This window comes from Astatotilapia calliptera, chromosome 6 (genome assembly GCF_964374335.1).
Source record: "Astatotilapia calliptera chromosome 6, fAstCal68.1, whole genome shotgun sequence".
Taxonomy (NCBI): domain Eukaryota; kingdom Metazoa; phylum Chordata; class Actinopteri; order Cichliformes; family Cichlidae; genus Astatotilapia; species Astatotilapia calliptera.
Genome location: NC_137427.1, coordinates 11,538,184 through 11,561,447, shown reverse-complemented (window position 1 = coordinate 11,561,447; position 23,264 = coordinate 11,538,184). Strand labels below are relative to the sequence as shown.

The 23,264-nt window shown below is 38.0% G+C and overlaps 2 protein-coding genes across 3 annotated transcripts; one reads left to right on the top strand and one right to left on the bottom strand.

Annotated features, from left to right (window-relative positions):
* Nucleotides 1–8,747: 8,747 nt before the first annotated feature.
* Nucleotides 8,748–10,596, top strand: LOC113023244 (uncharacterized). The gene is made up of 3 exons (XM_026169270.2): nucleotides 8,748–9,236; nucleotides 9,352–9,388; nucleotides 9,721–10,596. Exons 1-3 carry the CDS (start codon nucleotides 8,991–8,993, stop codon nucleotides 10,095–10,097), a joined length of 660 nt encoding a protein of 219 aa, XP_026025055.1. The 5' UTR covers nucleotides 8,748–8,990; the 3' UTR covers nucleotides 10,098–10,596.
* Nucleotides 10,597–14,440: 3,844 nt separating this feature from the next.
* On the bottom strand, nucleotides 14,441–17,189 carry LOC113023243 (tumor necrosis factor ligand superfamily member 14-like). Of its 2 annotated transcripts, none has more exons than XM_026169269.2 (6): nucleotides 16,927–17,189; nucleotides 16,391–16,608; nucleotides 15,638–15,707; nucleotides 15,346–15,393; nucleotides 15,017–15,248; nucleotides 14,441–14,886 (listed from the first exon to the last, which is right to left on the bottom strand). In XM_026169269.2, exons 2-6 carry the CDS (start codon nucleotides 16,586–16,588, stop codon nucleotides 14,697–14,699), a joined length of 738 nt encoding a protein of 245 aa, XP_026025054.2. In that variant the 5' UTR covers nucleotides 16,589–16,608; nucleotides 16,927–17,189; the 3' UTR covers nucleotides 14,441–14,696. The 2 variants fall into 2 exon arrangements, with proteins under 2 accessions (XP_026025054.2, XP_026025053.2); XM_026169268.2 differs by having other exon boundaries at nucleotides 16,391–16,641; nucleotides 16,927–17,178.
* Between the last annotated feature and the right edge of the window lie 6,075 nt (nucleotides 17,190–23,264).

The following is a 23,264-nucleotide window of genomic DNA, read 5'->3' as shown; positions in this document are numbered from 1 at the left end:
CATAGTTGTTTGAAAAACACATCGTGCTTTTTTTTATCGTGGTTTATTGACCCCTTCAAATATATCATAAGTAAGAATAATCCTCAACTGAAATCTATAGGCGAATTCTACAAGATGGTGGTAGAAGTAACAAGTGGAGAAAAAGATGTTAACAGTATTTTGAGTTCATACAATCTTAACAAGACTGAATTTTCTTTTCTTTTCTTTTCTTTTCTTTTCTTTTCTTTTCTTTTCTTTTCTTTTCTTTTCTTTTCTTTTCTTTTCTTTTCCAATACAGTTTAAACTCTCAGGCAAGCCTTCTTGAGCTCTTCTTTTGGATGCTGGTATACTCTTTTCTCTGTCAAGATGATCCCACTGCTTCAAGGATGTTGAGTTCCAGGTTATGAGGAGAGCAGTCCACGACTAACAGTGAGTCATCATATGTTTTTCTTTCCAGCTATGCTTTTCTAGAATTGGCATTATCTTTCTTCTATTGAGGGACACGAGTGCCCAAAAGAAATAAATTAACACATTATTAAATAAATGTGCAATTAATTATTTTGCATTTGTAATAAACAAACAGTTTATTAAATATTTAAATTAAATTTACTGATATTTAATTAATTGCTTGTTACAGATTTTTATTCATTAACAACACACTTAGTTAATTATTTCATGATGTATATATTTAATTAATTTTGGCCCTCCACGTTTTCCAGATCTCTTCCATACATATTGTGGATGATTTCAGCCATAAATTTCAAATTTGGATTAATAGCTCTATTTGACTCATTCACTGTGGTTTTTGTGAAATTTGGCATACCCTATTCTTTTCTTCCTGTTTCCTTTCCTTGAACGTAGCTTCTTGACATTCACCCTTCCACTGAGGTCAAAATTTTGAGGCTTCTAGTGAACAGAATGGCTCAACTGAAGGGCCAGATGGAACTTTCAGTTCCCGTGTCGGGTCTTAATAATATATATTTTGTTCTTCTTAATATGTCCCTAATACTATCCTAATAACTACCCTAATAACACCCTAATTCAATACCCTGTTGTACACAACAATATTAAGTTTATATTTTATACTGTGGGCCTGTGTTAAGCGGCTAAAGAAACAAAACAAAAAGTATTCCTTTAAAAATGGTCAGGTTTGTGCCTGAACTATAAATGAGTGAAAAAGTAACCAATGTCCAAAGAAAAATTTAGAAAGACCTTCAGAAAGTTTGGAGAACGATGACTGAAAACCAATTTAAAACATTACAAGTAAGTACTTTATAAAGATGTGGTTCTTGTGTCAGTGACAAATAATAGTAAAGTTCAGCTTTTGGAAAATACCCACAGTGGTTTGATGCCAATGTGTGAAAGAACTGTGGTAACTGGAACATGCAGTTCCATGCAACGTGAAACTACAGAGCCAGCAACCAGTTATTTTAGCTTAAAAGCTAGGCATGAAGACTGGAAACAGCTGATAACGTCTATACTGGATACAGTCTATATGACAAAAGGGAGCACAGTCTATCTACCGGCAATGCTATATACTGGGAGAAATTGACCCAAGCTGGTGTGCTGTCACACTCACGGGAAGAACCACAAACAATGTAAGTGACCCAAACACAGTGATTGGAACATGGGCAAGAAGTGGGTTATATTATTATTGTGGGCAGAAAACCCTTTTGGTCCATGTTCCTCTGGGAAGTGAAGGGACATGTGCTATGGTGCGGCTGGGAGCTCCACTCATACTCATTGGAAACCAGGTAAAAGCCATTCCACAACGCACCACACGTACTTTAACAGCCAAACGTAAAAGACACATTTTGGCAAAAAAGAGGGACCCAGGGTACCCATGCGTACGACCCCAGACTGAACTCTCCTACCTGGATTGACTCCATAGGGGTGCCCAGGGGAGTTCCGAACGAGTATAAACTAGCAGACCAAGTAGCTTCAGGATTTGAAAGTATATTCATCTGGGTAACGCCTAATAAGAATGTTGATCGCATTAACTATGTACATTACAATGTGCTGAGACTCTCTAACCTTACTAGGGATGCCATGGAAGGGTTCGCAGAACAATTGGGTCCGACCTCGTTGATGGGAGTGCAAAATCGAATGGCCCTTGACATGTTGTTGGTGGAGAAAGGGGGCGTCTGTGCCATGTTTGGAGACATGTGCTGCACCTTTATCCCCAATAATACTGCTCCAGATGGCTTGGTAACCCGAGCTCTGGAGGGCCTGAAAACTGTCTAAAACCATGCATGAGGACTCAGGTATCGACAACCCGCTGGAGAGCTGGATGTCATCCGTGTTTGGCCAATGGAAGGGTTTGGCTATGTCGGTTATGCTTTCAATTGCTACATTTTTAGGGATACTGGTCACCTGTGGTTTTTGTCTCATTCCGTGTGCCAGAGCATTGTTGGTAAAGGTAATAACAAGGGCTGTGGACCCCGGAGCGGTTGTTCCGATGTCCATAATGCCACTGATTTCTTTCAAAATGTCAAAAGAGGGAATGTGGAGATACAGAAATTATTTTACTGCTAGAATATAACCTGCATTATTAACATTGGATTAATAATATATCCTACAGCCTTGATATTGCATTAAAGATGTTTATTAAAGCTATGGCCATCACCTTAACCTTTTTATTACAGGTGCAGCTATGATTATTTTACACACATTGCATGTTTGTGCTCATTTAGTGTTGATGCTCAGTCTATTAAAGAAGGTTTTAAGCTTTGTGGAGCGCTATGTCTTCACAATCTATTGTGTAGGTGACTTGGAGCATAGAAGGATAGACAGCAAACACGCTTACAACACACATATAATCCAGAAGCCTGCCAGGCCAAAGGCCCGAAATTCATTTAGCTTCTAACTGCATTTCAGTTTACTTAGTAACAGATGACAGAAGACCAGTTAAGAAAAGGACAAGTACTCAGAGACCATCTAGACTTGAAATGTATTGCCATGTATGAAAGATGTTATAGAAAAAAGAACTTCTGTGTCTGTTTTTAGCCATCTAAGATGTACCTTTTACTGTAATCGATGTATTTGATCTGTAATCGACGCAAGAAGGGGCGTTAACCCTGATGTTATATAACTATTGCCAAATGTATTTTTAGCAGGAGATGGTGTGCTGATGTGATGCTGTATACTTCTCCTCCTGCGTGTGTTTTAATAAACTCATTGTTTGATTGCACTCTCCTGGGCCTCCGTTGGTTTGTTTCATTTCTCAACATTTTCGAACTCGTGACATTTTGTTCATTTATGCCTTTGTTTTTGTGTAGCAAAATCAGTAGCACCACTTTCCTAAAAGTAAGCAAACCAACGTGTACACTGAAAAATATCAGCACAACAAAAAGTGACCCTATTTACAATGACAGAAACAAAAAGTCCCAGTTGTATGTTTTCTTTTAGAAACTTTGTGGTGGTTGACTCCTGAACGAACCAAGGAGGGGAATAACCAAAAAGGCACCAAAGATATGTTTAAAAAAAAAAAACAATTTTTGCCTCGTCTTACAAGAGACGAGTACAATTAAAGACTTTACATTTTGCTGTACCCTTTTCCAGTTTTCATACACTTTAAATGTACTTATAAATTTCCATTTTTTAGATGACCTGGTGCGATAAGCTTGATTTTTTAATATGTTGCATTTATTTTCATTACGTGGGACATGGAAAACAAAAGCTTGCTCACAAGGAAATAAAACACAACAACTTTACGAGTCGTTTTATCCTCACAAGTAGTGTTACAATGTATAAAAAATATTCTTTTCTTTTTTAAATTAAGAGTAAATTAAGAAATTGGTGATTAACTTATTTTGTTAAGTGAAACTGCAGCACAACATTCAAGATAAACAGTTGTCAGCAGTAGGTGGCAGCAAAACCCCTATCAGTGGATGCTCTACTCTAGCAATTATCCTGGGGTTTAGCCATTTTTGTTTTTGTTTTCATACATGGAGGAAGATAGAAAGATAGCATGATCCTGACTGTGAAGTGAAAACACAGAGAGCTACTTCCCTGTGAGAAAACCCAGCACATCATAACGTTTGTTTGTTTTTTTGGTCAATTAGGTGAAGTGGGGCCACATGTAATCCTGACCACAGAAAATCCAGGACGAAATGTGCGTGGGTGTGTATTTGTGCAAGGTTGTACGTTTAGCAGTTGTTTACTTTATCTGAGGCATTTAACAGTGACATAGTTCCTCTTTTACCTTCCTCCGACATTTCGTCACTTTCCGTAAGGAAGCTCGAGCGTCATTTTGTAAAATGATTTTATTCTCATACATTACAAGGCCTCTATGCAACTTCCTCTTAACAAAGGTCTCTGAAATCTTTTAAAACAGCACGCAAGGTGAACAGATGTAGATCATAAATTCAGATAAACTAAATAACACACACACACACACACACACACACACACACACACACACACACACACACACACACACACACACACACACACACACACACACACACACACACACACACACACAGATGCTGTTCGTTTTTAACAAGCTCAATCTTTTTCAAAACAGCTGGGAAACTCTTGAGGAATTTGTCTGTGCTGCCTTATTTTTAATAGTTTGCTTATTTGTATATTTGTGGTTAGTTTCATTGAGGAACAGAAGACATGGGTTTGCCCTGGTGGAGCATATGACCTTCTACAAATGCTCGTAATGCTAAATTTCTTATTTTCTCTGTTTCAGACTGACTTCCTCATCTCAGTCACCCACACAGCAAGAATCCCCACATTTTTCCCATTACCGTGTCATGCTTCTCAGTTGTCATTCCTCATGATATTTTAATTAAGTACTTTTTTGTTTTTGTCTTCCCCAAAGTTTAAGGTTAGATAGCGTCACAAAGGCCATGACATTATCTAATGTTACTAAACAAAAAGCAATGGAAGATGTAAAACTTACCTGTGTATTATAATGTAAAAAACATTGTTATTGGGCTTTGCATGAATGCAGCAATAAAGGTTTTTGGACATCACTTAAACTTTCGAAAAAATCCCCCAAAAACTCAACAGAGAAGAAACTAAGAAAAACTTTGAGACAGTTCAGCTGAAAATCTAATTTGAGAGAAACTGAGCTGAAAGTTTTGGCAGAACTAACCTGTAGTCAGTCAATGTAAATAGTGACAGTGGCCCTCCTGTCAGGTCTGTACTGGAATGGTTCAACCCTGTGAGGTGAAAGTGCCTACTCTAACCCTGAGCCTACATTTTGGAGAATTAATAGCCCGCAGATACAGTTTATCTACAAAATATAGCAGATAAACTGTGGCTTTCAGAACATCCTTACTTCTATCTGGCATACATTTAACAAGATGATTGACACAATAGCGTCACACAGCTGCTTCAGATTTGTCCGCCGCACATCCATCACGCAAATCTTTTAATCTAGTGTGGAAGCAATTACAGTGAACTTACTATCATATTGGAATATTCACTTTGAGATGACCTGAGCTTTGAGACATGGCCCTTCACCCTGCTGGAAGGAGCAATCACAAGATGGGTAAAGTGTGATCATGAGGGAAGACATATGGTCAGCAACAATACTCAGGTGGAATTTAAGCAATTCTCAGTAGTTATTAAAGAGCCCAAAGTGTGCCAGTAAGCAATCCCCTGCACAACCAACAACACCACCAGCCCAAATTTTTGATGCAAAGGAAGCTCGATCCAAGTTTTTATGGTGCTTTCAGCAAATTTTGACCATACCACCCAAATGTTGCAACTGACATCGTGGGTCATCAGACCTAGCAACAGTTTTCCAGTCTTCAGTCGCCCCACTTTTTTGAGCGTTTACAAACTGATTAATAATAAGTGGATGTTTGAGCTGCTATCATATGTATACATATATGGAATGAACAGCTCAACTGTAGGTATGCAAATTTATTGAGCAAATCACAGTGAGTTTTGTACAGTGCATACAAAATATGTAAAAGAAAAATTGGGAGTTGAAAATTTGTAATCACTATAGACTCAATATAAACTATTGAGTTCCATGCTCTGTTTTAAACTTGTCTGTAGCCAACAAAATATCTTGTAAATCAGGGCCCTATTAGGAGACATAAAAGTAGAAGTATTGGAACTTAAAAATCATTCAAATAAATAAAAAGTGCCAATATTTCTCTACCACAAGTTGTTCACTAGTTTTCTACTTAACAGCACTAAAATGCTAAGCAATGATGTCAGAGATGAAGAAACAAACACAGGAACTAAACATGGCGCACAGGCACATAAATGTGTTTTATTGTATGCAAAATAAGTTTGTAAGTACATGACAGCAGAGCAATAATGTTTTTAAATGTTATTCTTACTAACCCATAACCTCTTTTGAATTCACGTGATCTAAAAAGTACAAAATACAGCACAAACATTACCCTCTGTGTGAACAATACACCATCTTTTTGGTTTCTATGATAAAGCTATATATATATTTAAATATTTTTTTTGTATACATTAGTGCCAGAATTTGCACTGTGTTTGTTTTCTAAGTGGTAGCCACTTCCTTTTACCCATGACTTCTTGTTCAGGAACAGCCACAAACATTCCCTTAACATGATCCAAAAATAGTATTAGAGTGCCATTACCATAAATCCCAATATACACTATGCTGACTCTACAGATCATCACCTGATGCTAGAGGAAGAGTCTTCACTAGTCATTCACCATCAATTACACAATAGACTGTAATGCCTGTGATCAGTCCAGTTAGTTCTTTTACAGTAACCCCCCCCCCCCCCCGCATGTATTCATATCTGCATTTAATTATTACTAGTTTTTTTTACAAGTTTTTTTAAAATGTGTAAGTCACTTTTACACTGGTGATAATAAATAAATAGAAACATAAACAAATGGCTGTCCATGTGTTTTTATTACTGGTTTATTGCTACCTTGACTTCCCTGTCTTGCAGCTTTTTTTATGCTGCACTATCCAGCAGAAAATTTCACTGTAAACTATCAAATAGTTGTTGATATATTTTAGTCTGGACCAACATCTAACTTCAGCATGACTATTTATATGAATGCGAATAAAGTGTTTATGTAGTATACAGATAGCAAAAAGCCCTTTCTCAAATGTGTGTGGATAGCGATGTCGGCGTAGACTCTATTGCAAGACGATCAGTGAAATGAGCACTCGTGAGGTAAGGAAAGGACAAAAAAGTAATTAATTGATAAGTTTATATTTAACATCTCATTGTAAATGTCACGTCTGTGCAGAAAGCAGCACAAGCATGTTCTGTTTGTTTCAACTTGAAATGTCAGTCACAAGTTATTAGCTGCTTCTATAGCTAATAACTGCCTTTTGTGTTGATGGTTAGTTTTTATAACAACTGCATAAACTGGAAGACAGACATGTCAAACATGTTGAAAAACTGAAGCATCCTGTAAGTAAGTTAATGCATATGTAAACATCACATTTTGAATTCAGAAAGCCAGATAGCCATGCCACTCTGATAGAATTCATGGTTTTGCGGCATGTACCTCGTTTGGGTTTCTAAACGTTCTTTGATGGTGAAGCAAGTGGTGACTGTGATGGTGAAACTGATATGCTAATGAATAGAAGACCAAGCTATTACATGGCATGTAAAATATTTAGAAAGACAATGAAATAAAATAATAATAATAGAATAAAGATAATAATATTGGCCAGTTATATTTTGACTTTGTGTAAGACAGAAGTTCCTTTCTTAAATAAAAGCATTACTTTTTTTTTTTTTTTTGAGAAAATCACTCTCACTATGTAATCCTTTTAGTGTCACTCTTCAACTCTTCGTGCCTTTCCCCTCTCTTATACAGATATGGTGGGGAATTCCCATACTTCTATTATCAAAGCATTGAACTGTACCTGTTAAGACTAAAGTTTGACTAGCTGAAAAGGGAAAATAGTTTTTGCAGTATTAATAGATTCCACCATCCAGCTCCTCTTAATAGCTGAACCTCTTGCGGTCTTTCTCTTTCTTGGGCTCCCTCTCTCTCCCTCTCTCTCTCACTCACACACACACACACACACACACACACACACACACACACACACACACACACACACACACACACACACACACACACACACACACACACAAAACAAAGGGATATCCCTAGCTTTTTTTTTTGTTTTTCAAGCTAAAGTCAGTCTCATTTCACATGCCTCTGGTGAAACTGCTTGTAGTTGCTCCTAGCAGATAAAACTCTCTCGCTCTCTCGCTTTCTCAAACGCAAGAAGGGATATTCCTGGTTATTTTTTGTGCAACCAGTCACACTGTCATTTGACATGCTCCTGGTAAAACTGCTCCTAGTACTCTCTTCCCCCCTCTCTCGTGCTCTCTCTTTCGCTCTCTCTCTCTCTCTCTCTCTCTCTCTCTCTTTATTATTATACATACAAATGCCCTACACTGTCCAATCACCCACAAACCCCAAACACACACCGACATAAAAAAAATGAAAGAAAAAAAAAAACTCCCATAAGGCCTAAGACAGCCGCGTCCATATTCGCTTTTTTCATGCGATCATTATCTCCATTGTGCCACTTTTGCCAGTCCTGCTTTGTTCAAAGTGAAAAGGTTAGCTATGTTTGACTGTTTCGGAATGTAGTGCAGTTGAAGGTATCGTCTCTTCTGTCCCTTTCGTTTTCCACCGCACTTCTCTAGGGTGCACTTGCGCAATAGCGAAGAGCGCTGCGGAAAATCTGCGCGTCTATTTTCTCACCTCCTGTAAGACCAGGGAAGGAGGGGGTGTGAATGTGTGGGGACGGTAGGGAAACCCATGACTTCCGCGTTTTTCCTCCCTGTCTGAAAGTGACTTCACGTACATAAATAGCTATGGGTGCTTACAGTTGAAACATTTAAACCAAGACACGCAGTGGACTCGGCGGACGAGCGGACTATCTTTTGGTCGTCAACCAACCAAAGCCGGACCTATAAAACTTTAAAGCTCGCTCAAACCTTTTATTCTGAGAAGATAAAAGCTGCTCAGTGTGAACTTTTTGACCGAAGCTCAAGCGACCCTACTGCGGATTGATGGGACAGCAAGCCAAAGACGTGGACGTTGAAGCGCTTCAGGAAAGAAGCCCTCAGCGTGGAAGGTGCCTGGACAATTTTTTAGTCATGTCCATCAGCTTTCTTTTTGTGGCAACCACAGCTCTTGCAGTCGGAGGAGCGATGGTTGTGATGGAACTGCGGTCGGACATGAAGTCCTTGAGTTCGCCCCCATCAGTTGGGACGCCGCAGAAGCAGACGGGAGACGCATCTTCCCCAGCATATAAGGTAATTAATTATTATCATTTTGTTCAGAAAGTTTGTATAACCTTTTACTTTATATCGTTTCTTTTCTTACATTTATCCATTTTGATTCACAAATTCTTTACTGTTTTGCCAACAGATGGAGAAATTTTCCTATTTACAAGCCGCCAACTCAAGTAAGTCTTTTACTGATTTTCCAAATATATAAAGCCATGTAACATAAAGTCTTTTGAATCTACAGAAAAAACGGAAGTTATAACATTTTTTTTGCAAAAGATTTAGAGTAGGCAGAAAATAATGACCTCGTGGTTTAACGTTATTGTTAGTCTTTTACTGTTTGCTGTTTATATGAAAAGTGTACATTTAAGTTTTTGAGAAAAATAAAAACCCTATTTTGCATTACAACAAATGGGGTTACAAGTCTTAGCAAATCTATAAGTGTAACCGCCAAATCTGATTATCTTGTGTAAACAAAAACTAAAATAAATGTAATTGTCTCCTCTTGCAGAGTTGGAAAACTCCACCATGCAATGGAAATCCATCTCATATGGTAAACGGACAACTGTAGGAAGCAACTTTGTCTTCGACCCAGAGCGGCATTCACTGACGCCAGTACAAGATGGAGCCTACTTCATGTATGTTGAGCTAAATTTCACCTGCACTTCCACATGCAACGCGGGTGTTCTCACGGTGAAAGTAGGTGATAAACTTACCTGCAAAGTGGAGCTTCCAGCAGGTATACTACCTGTGAGCAGGAAATGCTGGACTGTTGCTCAACTAAAAAACCAGGGAATGCTCACTCAGATGACAGTACAGAAAGGCCTAGAAGACTGGAAACTGGAGCTGCAAAGCTCAGGATTTGGAATTTTCCTCATAGACCCATAGATGCACATGCTGGAGTGCTACTGCTGTTATCTAGAAGTAAATGGACCCGAGACACGTGGGTTGTAACGAGTAAGAACAGAAGTCTGTTTTTTCATAAACCCACATAGTTGAAAACGGACAGGCTTGGGTGCCGTTTTTCACAGCTAAGACGAGCTTCCTTGCAAAGGTTCTAGGAGAAAGAACCTTATGAGACTCAAGAAAAGCTGCATTTGTGATAATGCAAAGAGAATATGGAGAGACTAGAAACTTGCCTCATTGTATGTAATTATGTAAAAATGTTTCTCTGTATATTTATTTGGTGATATGGAATTATTTATGTACTTATGTTGCTTTTATTTATAACTTTTATTTATAGAAATGTTTATATTTTGTATAGGATTTTTTTTAAATGTACAGTAGATGTCACTACACTGATATTGATGTGCAATATACAGATTTCAAGTTGTCATTAGGCCTCTGCAACCACAATAAAAAAAAAACCCTTTCAGGGATGCATTTAGTTCTTCTGTTGTTAATCTGTTCTTGGAAGCAATGAGTAACCAAGTGATGAGTGAGATTGTGCACTTATGCAGAAAAAAAGTCAGAGTTAATCAAAACATATCCAGAATTTCTAAAACATTCAGTTTATTTGTTTATTAATTACAATTAAGTGTAAAGACTCAACCTAAGAAATTGTTTTGCTTTTAAAAGATGTCTAAGTCCTGTGGACGAACCCATTGTTGAATGTATTTCTCTGTTATCCATATTAAAAACATGGATGTGGTGACATGAAGTATTTTTTAGTGTTAAATAAGAAAATGTGAAAGCGACTGTGACAAATTTTACCTCAATGTTACACACCTCATTCCGGGAACTGGATGCACATCACATCCTGTTTATTTACCATGATGTGTGGTGAAGAAAAAAAAAACCTATAAGCCACCAAACAAACACCTCCCGTATATACGTGAGATGGAGATGTCAAGTGAAACAAAATTTCATCTGGTGCTGTCATAATGAATGAGGATTTTCATGGTTCCAACAAATGCTCAAAGCAAAAAGCAGGCTTTAGTACATGTACATATAAAAAGATGGTTTTGGTCTAAAAGTAAGTACTGAATGTAACGAACTAAAACAAAGTAAGTTTAATCATATCCTTACTTTTAAAGATGAATGTACACTTTCTGCATATGACAAAAACACATGCACTATCAGTGCATGTGTTTTTGTGCATATGCAGGTACAGTGTTTTTCTTTTTTTTTTCTTTTTTTTGCTTATATGGACTCACTTTTCTAAACTAGTGATTTTCAAAACTGAAAGAAACATATAAATAAAGAAATTTCAAGTTCAATCAGTTGTTTATTTTTACAGGTACACATTTGGTGTGATGCATTGTTTTTGGGACCAGTGGTTACGAGTGAACCTACAGCTCCCGTTATCTTTATTGAAGTTGTTTACAGCTGGTTTAGCCCGCAAGTTTGTTGTTTTTGTTCATTCCTCTAAACGATTCAGTGGCGCACACAGCTGTACATAGCTGTACCTTAAAAATTAGGCAGATACATTTATAACTTTATTGACTTTTTATTTAACATTTAGCAATTTTCTGCCAGCCTTCCAAACATGGACAAGACTTGTTTGGTGCTGTTACACTGCTGTAATGTGTATAGCTAAGTTAAAAAAATCTTGGTTCACTTATGGCACATCTGCAGTAGTGTCTTTGGACACGAGAAGTCACCACCTACCAGCATTGCACCCTTAATAGGTGACTAGGTAGTGGCAGGTGTTCCACCTTTGGTACAGCTTCCTGCAACCAGTCAAAAACCCTGGTGAACCTGATTGGCCAACTCTTTGACTCCTGCTTTGTCTTTCATGGACTACAAGCGGGCAAATGCGGCGTTGCAAACTTTCTGTTAAGAAACCTCCTCGTAATGTGTTTCTACAAACTGTAAAGCTTAGGGCAAAAGGCCATAAAGTTGTTTAATCTCTCTTTCTTGTATAACAATTACTGTTTTTTGGGAGTTTCCATCTTTGGTGAGTTCTGCTATATGCACCCACATATACTTAGTGTGCTAGCAGCTGAGAAATCTTTGGTATGATAAACTTGGTTTGTAATACATGTCCCAGGTTGTTGTGGTAGTTTTATAGTTTTCTTCTCTTATTTTTACTCTAGAACAAATGTCTTTACTTCTAATAAATTTTTATTTGTTTATCTTTGAGCAAAATCTGAAAACAAAAGGGAAAAAGTTGCTGCGTAGTTTACCTTTTTTGACTTCATGTTGTTTCCTCAGTGATTTTCCTTATTTCATAGTGCAGTCAAATAGTCAATAGCCTGTCAAATAAACTTCAGTTCTATCTAAATTCAGATCAAGTTAGATAGGACAGTAGCATTGTAAATAAAAGACAGATTTTGAAAAGTAAACCACTTCTCTGCAGCTTTCTTAGCCAACTATAACCGTCACCGCACATAGAAACTCGTGAAAAGTTTGCACGCTGAATAGTTTATAGCAGCTCTGTTGCAGCACATCAAATTGCCCTTATACCTTTATGATTAAGTGCTGGTTTCCCCACACATATGCAACAGTGCAATTTCATATGCTTTGTCAGTCACTCCTTGTGCCACAACACCCACACACACCTCAAAGCATGGCAGCTCCTGCCAAAGAAAACACATACCAACATGTACCTGCAAGCTGAAAGAGAAAGTGACCTTTTTTCACCTTAAAAATGAACAAAAAACCCCCAAATTTACAGTAAATTCCAAACAACGGAACTGACAATATTTTTGGCAACAAACATGGATAATAAATCTGATTTTGCTGACTTAAAAGTACTCTATCAAAATTATTTTCAAACATTTGACCTGTTAACATATGCATTAAACAAGATTAGCTGTAAGATTACATACAGTTGATGCATGATGGCAACGTACCCTTTACTTGCTTACAAGAGACAAGTCTGAAATGGAGCTGTAAAAGTGCTTTCGCTGAGGTGAAGATTCACAAAACACTAGTCAAGCTTCTTTCTTTCTTCATTTTAAACCTTGCATTGTGTATGGCTGCAGCTGCTTTTCAGGACTCATGTGTGTCAGTGTCCCTGTTTGCACATCTCTGGCTCTTACCACCAGATCTGTGAATGTGCAGCCCTTGAAACGTATTGCATTGTGAATGTGCATGTGAATTTGCATGTGCATGAAACACAAGACTTTTACTATATGTGGAATTACTTATTCCCTTTTCAGTGGACATTTATCACGTCAAACAGATCGTTACTACTGAAGCATTAAGGTGCAAGCAGCCTTTTATTGATGCATCCTGTTACTGTTGAGGAGGAATGCATCAGATTTTATGACCTGAATACATGCTGTGTTTGAAAGCTCATGATGTTCACAAGAAAATTTGTCAGGTTAGTAGAATGAAGCAAAATGTGCCACGCTTGCTTCTGAAATGTAGTTGAAGTTGAAGAAATGTAGTGAAAACAGAGACTTGAAATAGTATGTAAAACATGGGTGTAAAACCCAAGAAAACTATGTAAAATAAAGCACTAACATAAATAGACAATGGACACATTGCACCGCTGCAAGTAATAAACCTCAGCAACATGATATGTTTGTACAACCATTGCTTTCGAGCTCAAGTTTGCAAAGACTATCTTGGTTTGAGCCTGTTCCTCTCTGCACAGATGCTTATCTGTGTATTGTGGCAGGAAATGACCCAAATATTTCAAAGGTATCTGAGGTCAGTCTTTCCACTTACTTATGTCTCTGTCTTAGTGGTGATTTAGTTACCTGTCTCTGCACCTGTCTTTACTAGTCCATGTGCTTTAGTTTTATTCTCACTCCACATCACACACTTTCATTTTTCTGTCTTTCCACTCTACTGCCATGGAAGAAGCCATTTTTGGCTAATGAACCCTCATTGACTATCTATATGGTTTACTTCTTTCCACTTGAAACTGCTTCAGTGATGTGAAACTTTCCCCTAAAGTGTGAAAGTAGCTGAGTCAGGAACACTAGACCCAGCATCTCAATACCCCCCCCCCCCCCCACTCCACTCCCTCCCCCATTTTCTCCTCACTGCATCCTTACTCAACCACATCCTGCACTTCACACACACATATAGTGCCTTGCAGACATTGGTGTTTGTTGCATCTCTCAATATGCAGCTATGTAATGTGGGTTGTCTGTGGTTCATCACAGTGTGTTTAAGGTATCCAAGCTGTTTCCAAATGATTTTATGAGTGTTCACACAGTTTTATATGTGAACAAGAAAAAAATCTGCCGCATCTCATTCTTTCACTTATGAGATATCTTCTTATTCGTTGTTCTTGTTGTGTGTCATAATCAGGATATGATACTGCTTTGCAATTTGTTTGATGAAAAAAACATTATTTATTTTAAACAAGAAACCACATTGCAAAAATAGCATTATATAACCTGAATATCAGATACTTTTTTATAAAACAACAAAATGTTATTTCTTCATTGGTGATCCAAATACATACACCGGGTACAGCATATATTATCTATTTTGTGCATATATTATACATAGAAATCATCCAAACAGATGGTGTAAAATTAACATTGAGTAAATAGAATAAGATAAACTGGCACACACGTGTCTTTAGGGATATACCATAAAGGCCCCCATAAAGTTAAGAGTAGACCCTCCATGAATCTTCGTTATATTCTTCAGTGTCACATAAATTTCATCTCCAACTTGCAGCTGGAAAATCCCAGCCAGGTAACTGTTCCACAAATCTTCTGAAGCCTCTGGAGGCTTCAAATGAGGTTTTGAGGTTGAGCAATGAATACTAGAAGAAAAATATGATAGGTGTCACATTTAAATCAACTCAGCACAAACATAAAAATTACAGACAGGCAACACACAAATAAGCACACCAATAACAATGGGAGAGAGGAAAGAAAGGAAAGAAAGAGTACCTTTTTGATTGCATAAGTTCTATAGGCTTATCATAGGCTTTGGTCTCCTTCAGGACTTTGTGCTGGCTAAGTGAACACTCTTCTGCTGCATTCATAATCACTTTGGAGTAGATATAGTAGTAGCCCTCCTTTTCTACTGTCAGTCGGCCTTCTTTATACGTCATGTCTTGGGTGACTGCGTCACCCTCTTTTGCCCATTGCACTATATCGTTCGTCCCCGGCTTATTGGAGCCTTGGATAAAGAGAGAGAAAGCAGTTGCTTGGACCATAATTTATCTGAAGAGCTCATATGCAGTGTTCATGTTTGAGTGATGAGGGGAGCCTCTTACCCAGCAGGTGAGCAAAGGGTCTCCTCTCATCTCTGCTCATCTTCCTACCTGTTCAAGAAAGCAAGGGCAGATCAACTAATTGATCAACCAGTGTAAAAAAACATTTTTAAATATACACATAAAATTCTTAAGATGAAGTTGTGGGGAAAAACAATACAAAATTTCAACGTGTTAGCAGTCTAATGGTCTAAATTATATGATGATTTAATTGTTCTGGCTTCCCTTCACAGACAGTCTTCTATGCAGATCATGAATTATCAATGAATCATGTTAAGAATGGGCATCTCAATACCTCCCACCAGACTTTCTGGCTTGGGGTTTGTCCGGTTCTTAAGGTCAGGCTCATGGTTAGAAGAAGAAGCCTACAGGGAAGGAAAGATAAATACAACACAACAAATACTGAGTGAAAATCTTTGTGTGTTTGTCAAAATGTAGGAACCTCATGCAATAAGGGAAGGTGTCCTTTAGAGATGTATGGAAAAACACATGCACACTAAATGTAAATTCTGCAAATACATTATATATATATATATATGTATATATACAAGTAATGTTTTACACATTAGATTATTTTTGTATGAAACCACATACTCCAATATTTTTTTCAATAGTAACCTAAATGTAACAATAATATTTTCAATAAAACCTGAGATCTTAGGTTTGATTTTTAAGTGCAGTTCATATTATATACAAACAGAGGGCATAACACGTGAGAGGCAGGTGAATAATAAACAGCATTATGAAACTGTCTTTAAAAAAAGTGAAGTTAATGTTGCAGCTTTGTGCTTGAGATACAAATAAAGGGAAGTACAACTAGAGAAAGAGTCCAGTTGAAAAACGTGTCACTATCGACCTATAGCTTAAAGAGCAAACGAGGACCCACACCGAAACGCATTTAGCCCTGCAATGACATGTCTCAATATGACGTAGGGGCAAGCAGGGAAATTCTAAAGAGAAGGAATTTCCAGTCAGTCCAAGCACTGACACTTCTCTCTTCTCTCTTACAGCACACATGTACGCAATCACACACAGACCTCATGCTCACCTCTGTCCTTTGGTAAAGTTTGTAGATTAAAAATCCCTCGACGATTATTCCCAACATGGCCAGTCCCACCAGCAAGAGAAGAAACTTTTGGAGCTGACTCCCCCACCTTGGTTTCCTTTCAGGGGGCATTTTAATGTAGCTGGCCTGACTGTCCACCACAAACACCTGGGGGCAGGCACCTGCGCCGCCCTCTGACATCCCACCAGATCAGAGACAACCTAAGATGTTAAGGGTAAAGGTCAAAGGAGATACTGAAGGAAAAAAAGTTGTACAGTAGAGTGTAAAGAAATGGGGGGAAAAGGAAGATCGGACAGGAAATATTTAAAAAAAGAATGTGTGACAAAGCAACAATCTACACATAAACAAATCAGTTATTTTACGGTCTATTTAGGTTAAGTAGCCATGATGCAAGCAGTTTCTGAAAACAATGTGATTTCTTCATATCCCGACTACTTGAACAGCACAGTGAAAGACAGCTTGTCAATCAAATGAAAGAATAATAAAAACAAAACTCTTGTAAGGGAAAGGGAAATTACCTTGGATTTAAATGTTCCTCCACCGCTCAGCCAACCATCCAGTGTAGTCTCTACACAGTCCTCTGAAGCTCGTTTGGGATATTTAATAGCAAATGTATTCTTAACGCATTTCAAAAATATAGACCTAACAACATTCTCTGAACTACGCTACTGACTCATTTATTAAATTTTTTTCCCTCTCTAGATATTTTCTCTCGGAGCAGATATTGGCACTCAGTCCAACCTCTAGTGTCCGCTTGCCTGCTGTCAACTATCGCAAATATTGCTTTTCAGCTCATATAAGGAGGAAATGAAGATGACACGGGGAAGGAGCAAAGACACAGAGACAAAGAGTGAGAGAGTGAGTAGTGTGCGTGTGTGTGGGGCACTCCCTACAACTGCTGAATATAGTTATCATCACAGCTGACACTTCCTTTTCTTACTCTTTAGTTTCTGCCTCACTGTTCTTGATGTTTTATTGAACAGTCGATGTTGGTTTTAAGTTGTTTAGATTTTTTTTTATCAGTTTCTAAGAAAGTCGCTTCATCTAGCTATGCACATTTATAGCATTTCTAATACTAAGCAAGTACGCAGTGTGATGTTAAACTAAGTACAGCAAAACCAGATGAGCTGGGGTGGCAAGTTGTAACACACATCCGCACTCTTGACCACTACCCAGCCCTCCCACCACAGTGTTGCACTATCACCCACATTGTAAGTGATAATCTTGCATTAAACCCCCCCTTTCACACATAAAATTTCTTTCTGTATTCTAGGTGTCTCAGGTGGATTAAGCAACTTGCTTTTATTTTCATTTTGAGGAACTTGCGGTGTTTCTTTCTCTTTTCTTTTTTTTTTCAACAAGCAACAGCTTGCAGTGATTGAGCTTGATGGTTTGCAGCAGTTTGGAAAAAGTGAGACAACGAGACATTTTTTCCTCACTTTTGTAAGTAGTATTGATGTAGTTCTCACTTTTTTCCTTTGAAAAAATGTTTTAGTGACATGTCATTTTTTAAATGTATTTACTTTTATTATCTAACATCCTGAAAGTGTGATTCATCTTCATGTAAATGTGGACAGCTAAGTAGGAGTACAGAAATGCAGGCAGTCTGTGTTGGTTATGGTTCTTTTTTTTTTTGTTCTTTCGCATTTCCTGTTTCATAATGCAATCCTCGTTTTGAATTGTGGTACTGAATGCTTTCTTTTTCTCCCTGCTGCTTAAACACTGTCTCTAATGTTATGAAGAAACAGTCTTTTTGGTATCCTCTTTATCATAACCTGAAACCAGTATTTTTACAATCTGTTTTCTGCTGTAGGAGGGGAAAGTTTGACGTGACATACTCCATATGGTGAAACTACACACACACACTTACTGACTTGCAATATAAATTACTACTTCAGACACATACATTTAGACACACAAACAGAGATATGCAGTGTGTGCACAGGGCACTTGCAAGTTGCAAGGAGGGCAGAGACAAGTCTGCTGCCAAGGAAGGCCTGACTGTAGTTGTTGTGGTCGTTGCATGCTCAGTCCAACATGAATGACAAAATGAACAGACTCTGACAGACCCAGTGGTGAGTTACAGTAAAAGTGCTAAGACAAACAAAAAAGCAAGACTAAAGGAACTTCTTTTATTTCAGAGAGTATAAAGTTGACTAGTTTTAGACACATTAAGAGAAATAAAACCTACTGTAGGAAACCTACTGATACATTCAGAAAGTGGGAGAGAAAGTGAAGGCAGAACTTTGTGATTTACACAAACCCAGCATGTACAATCCCCCTGTAAGCAGGGAATTCCTGGTCAAGAATACACACAATCCAAATAACTTTCATTGAAATAAATTTCAACAAATCTGTATTACTAAGAAATTAAAGGACAAATTAGCACTCACACTAACAAGCAAATTATAACTTAATACTGTAACAATACATAAAAATGGTAGTCATTGAATAATGTATTGAATTGAATCATCGCTGTAACTTAATGGCTCTTAAGATGAGATGCAAGGAAATTATCAAGAGCAGCACAGTGCAATGAAAGAAAATGGGTCAGGAAACAAAATGTCAGGGAGTGCAGACACTGAAGAGGAAGCATTTAGTTTGAGAAAAAATGTAAGTTCGGTAATACTCTGAGTGTAACTGCAATATTTGCATTTACTTTTAAGTAAATGAGATTTGAAAATGAAATTAAAAACTGCAGTATCGGTGAAAATCTACAATGTTACAGAATCCCTTAAACAATAGAATTGGAGTCTCAATCATCTGGGGGGGGGGGGGGGGGGGAATCTAGAGCTTTAGTCAGCTTACAGTGTTTAGTCAGCTTCAAACTGTGCTACTGTAGATGTACTTAAGAGATTAGGCAACATATTGCATAATTCATCTTTTTTACTTTTCTGCTCAAAATAACAAATTGGAAAACATTGAAATTTAGTGCTTTGGTTGGATAGCTATATTCTGAGAACGCCACACCTCTAATCCCCTCACCTAAACTGTTGAACCTTGAGTGCTTCATTTTTTAATGAATACTCTTAATAACATTAGCGACTTTATATCGGTATTATCTGAACGTATAACAACATCTAGTTCTCTATTCATATTTACAATAATAATTGGCAGCTTATTTCACAACAACCTTACTTTTATGCAACCTTTTGTTTTTACTTTAATGTGGTTCAGCTTTAATTAATATTAGCTACTCAGCTAAAGTTAGCTGCTAAGCTACTTTTAGCTACTCTATCAGCTGTGCAAGCTAATAGTATGTGGTTTGAGTTAATAACTACATGAGACACAGCTCTAAATATACCTTAAGGAAAAATATAAAGGTTTTACTTACCATGCAGTTCTACAGCAGTAGTTAGAATGTGGATTTAATTCAGTGGACTGCTTTGTATTTATCCATAGATAAAGACAAAGAAGAAGTGGGGTGCCACCTGCTAACTTTAGCCACTTTTTGCCTCCTTTTTGCCTTCCCTAATAGATCCATGCTTGCTTAAACCAGTTGATTTTAAATACATATTTGAAATCTAATATTTGAGTGCTCACTGCGGGTTAGGGACAAGACCCTGCCCCAAGTGGAGGAGTTTAAGTATCTCGGGGTCTTGTTCACGAGTGATGGGAGAAGGGAGTGGGCGATCGACAGATGGATTGGTGCAGCGGCTGCAGTGATGCGGGCGCTGTTGTGGTGAAGAGAGAGCTGAGCTTAAAAGTGAAGCTCTCAATTTACCGGTCAATCTACACCCCTACCCTCACCTATGGTCACGAGCTGTGGGTAGTGACCGAAAGAACGAGATCACGAATACAAGCGGCGAAAATGGGTTTCCTCCGAAGGGTGGCTGGCCTCTCCCTTAGAGATAGGATGAGAAGTTCGGCCATTTGGGAGGGGCTCCTGGGCGCCTCCTGGGCGAGGTTCTCCGGGTCAGACCCAGGACACGCTGGAGAGATTATATCTCCCAGCTGGGCTGGGAACGCCTTGGTGTTCCCCCGGATAAGCTGGGGGAGGTGGCTGGGGAGAGGGAGGTCTGGGCTTCTCCGCTTGGGCTGGTGCCCCTGCGACCCGGCCCTGGATAAGCGGAAGAAAATGGATGGATATTTGAAATCAAATCCATGGGCCCTTATTATTCATAAATTAAATAAATTGACATATGACATATTGACATGTGTAATATTACCCATCTGTAACCACTGTTGCTACCATGGTATTACTTGGATATTAACTGGTTATAACTTTGCTAATTGAGTGGTAATAACTTAATAATGTAATAATAATAATGTAAAAATGTGGAAATTACCACTTTATGAAATTCTTGTTTCTGCCTTGTTACCCTAATATTACCTATTATTTTATTTATTACTGAGCTTTAATATAACGTGCTGCCATACTTGTTAAGGCAGTAACTAATTATGCTGAACATATTAAAATAAAACAAAATAATGAAATTAACATCAACGGGTGATATAAGTTTAACAAATGAGGAGTCGATATTTTGAACAAGAATACATGAATGCGTTTATTTCAACATGAGCCATTTCTTTTTTGTAATTTCCATTTGTAATGGTTCATTATGTGCATTGCCTACTTCAATCATCTTTGATGCTTATTTGCGTAAAAATAATTTATATCTATATCTAGGGAAAACATTTGTTTGGGCTGTGGTTGGTACTAAAAGAGCACAAAGTAGGGCAACAGACAGAGATGGATGTGTCAAGGAGTGTCACAGTTTGTGTCCTATTTCAGAAGTTCCGAGACCCAGAAAATTACCCATTTTCCTTGAAACCAAATGTGCTGATTATACAGACTGTAAAGTGGTAAACCATGTCTGCAAATGTAACAGCACTGTTTCACACAATCACTCTATTTAGTAAACATAAAAAACTGTCTGCCTTGGTGCAGGACAGACATTGTAAACGTATTATAAATCTGCAGACTTTCCCTTCCAGGTTATGTAAATATTAAGGACAGAACTCTTAGATACATTTTAAATCAAACATCATAACGTGGCCTCCTCCATGTTTGACAGATCACATGGGATTCTTTGGATCAGGAGTTGTTCCTTTCCTTCTCTAGCCTTTTCTTCACATATTTATGGTACATGTTAAACTTGGTTTCATCTGTCAATTTTTTTTCCAGAACGGTCTAGGCTCTTTTATATGTTAACTGGTCATTTCTAATCTAAGAAATCTCTTTTTAACCACTGTAACTAGTGGTTTGTATGTTGTTGCAAACCCTCCATATTTTCATGAAGGAGTCTCTTCATTATAGACTTTCACAAGTGTCTAAGTAGATTATAGACTGCTTATAGAGTTGTACGTTACTGATCATGGACCTCCGGAGACCTTCAGAGCTACAGCCACCCTCAATGTTTGACTATAAATCCACTGTGGTGGTGTACATGGGAAAAATAACCAAAGTGTGTCGATATCCAATACTTTTTAATCGAAAAGTGAATTGTCAGAGAAGGACAGACACTGCTGCATATGACACCAATAATAATGATCATTAGGTTTTATTTAGACTTTGGAAGAAATGTTGAATACTGGCTTGTTGCTGATTGGCCAGTTTACTAAAAAAAAAAAACCCTTCTTGTTCTTCAAATGTGAGACGGCTTTCTGTGAAAAATAAAAGTTGGTTTTCAGTTTTGTTTTTCAGTTTATAGTGTTCACTGATTCGTTTATTAAAAAAAGAAAAAAAGAACAACTGAAACCATGAAATGGAAAAAGCACTGAGGTGGCACCAAAGTACTAGAACACTGTACCGTTAATATGTCACTAGATGAAATAATGAGAATTACTGGTGAGCTGTAATTAGGTGCAGTTACTCAATAGCATCGCTAAAGTACAGTTTTTAATGTATTCATAGCTTACGAGGCATTTCTGTGATATAGGAGGCTACAGTGTTGTAAAGATAGATAGATAGATAGATAGATAGATAGATAGATAGATAGATAGATAGATAGATAGATAGATAGATAGATAGATAGATAGATAGATAGATAGATAGATAGATAGATAGATAGATAGATGTTAGTTAATCAGTAACCATGGCCCAGTAATATACAGTGGGGCAAAAAAGTATTTAGTCAGCCACCGATTGTGCAAGTTCCCCCACTTAAAATGATGACAGAGGTCAGTAATTTGCACCAGAGGTACACTTCAACTGTGAGAGACAGAATGTGAAAAAAAAATCCATGAATTCACATGGTAGGATTTGTAAAGAATTTATTCGTAAATCAGGGTGGAAAATAAGTATTTGGTCACCTCAAACAAGGAAAATCTCTGGCTCTCACAGACCTGTAACGTCTTCTGTAAGAAGCTTTTCTGTCCCCCACTCGTTACCTGTATGAATGGCACTTGTTTGAACTAATCATCTGTATAAAAGACACCTGTCCACAGCCTCAAACAGTCAGACTCCAAACTCCGCCATGGCCAAGACCAAAGAGCTTTCGAAGGACACCAGGAAAAGTATTGTAGACCTGCACCAGACTGGGAAGAGTGAATCTACAATAGGCAAGCAGCTTGGTGTGAAAAAATCAACTGTGGGAGCAATCATCAGAAAATGGAAGACATACAAGACCACTGATAATCTCCCTCGATCTGGGGCTCCACGCAAGATCTCATCCCGTGGGGTCAAAATGATCATGAGAACGGTGAGCAAAGATCCCAGAACCACACGGGGGGACCTGGTGAATGACCTGCAGAGAGCTGGGACCAAAGTAACAAAGGTCACCATCAGTAACACACTACAACGGCAGGGAATCAAATCCCGCAGTGCCAGACGTGTTCCGCTGCTGAAGCCAGTGCATGTCCAGGCCCGTCTGAAGTTTGCCAGAGAGCACATGGATGATACAGCAGAGGATTG

Bases quoted from the DNA above. Each gene is read 5' to 3' on its own strand.
- LOC113023244 (XM_026169270.2), top strand. From the start codon at position 8,991: ATGGGACAGCAAGCCAAAGACGTGGACGTTGAAGCGCTTCAGGAAAGA. The intron at 9,237-9,351 runs GTAATTAATTAT...TTTTGCCAACAG, and splicing joins CATCTTCCCCAGCATATAAG to ATGGAGAAATTTTCCTATTT. The intron at 9,389-9,720 runs GTAAGTCTTTTA...CTCCTCTTGCAG, and splicing joins TTTACAAGCCGCCAACTCAA to AGTTGGAAAACTCCACCATG.
- LOC113023243 (XM_026169269.2), bottom strand. From the start codon at position 16,588: ATGTCAGAGGGCGGCGCAGGTGCCTGCCCCCAGGTGTTTGTGGTGGAC. The intron at 15,394-15,637 runs GTATTGAGATGC...TTTCTTGAACAG, and splicing joins GCCAGAAAGTCTGGTGGGAG to GTAGGAAGATGAGCAGAGAT. The intron at 14,887-15,016 runs GTACTCTTTCTT...TTTTTCTTCTAG, and splicing joins GAACTTATGCAATCAAAAAG to TATTCATTGCTCAACCTCAA.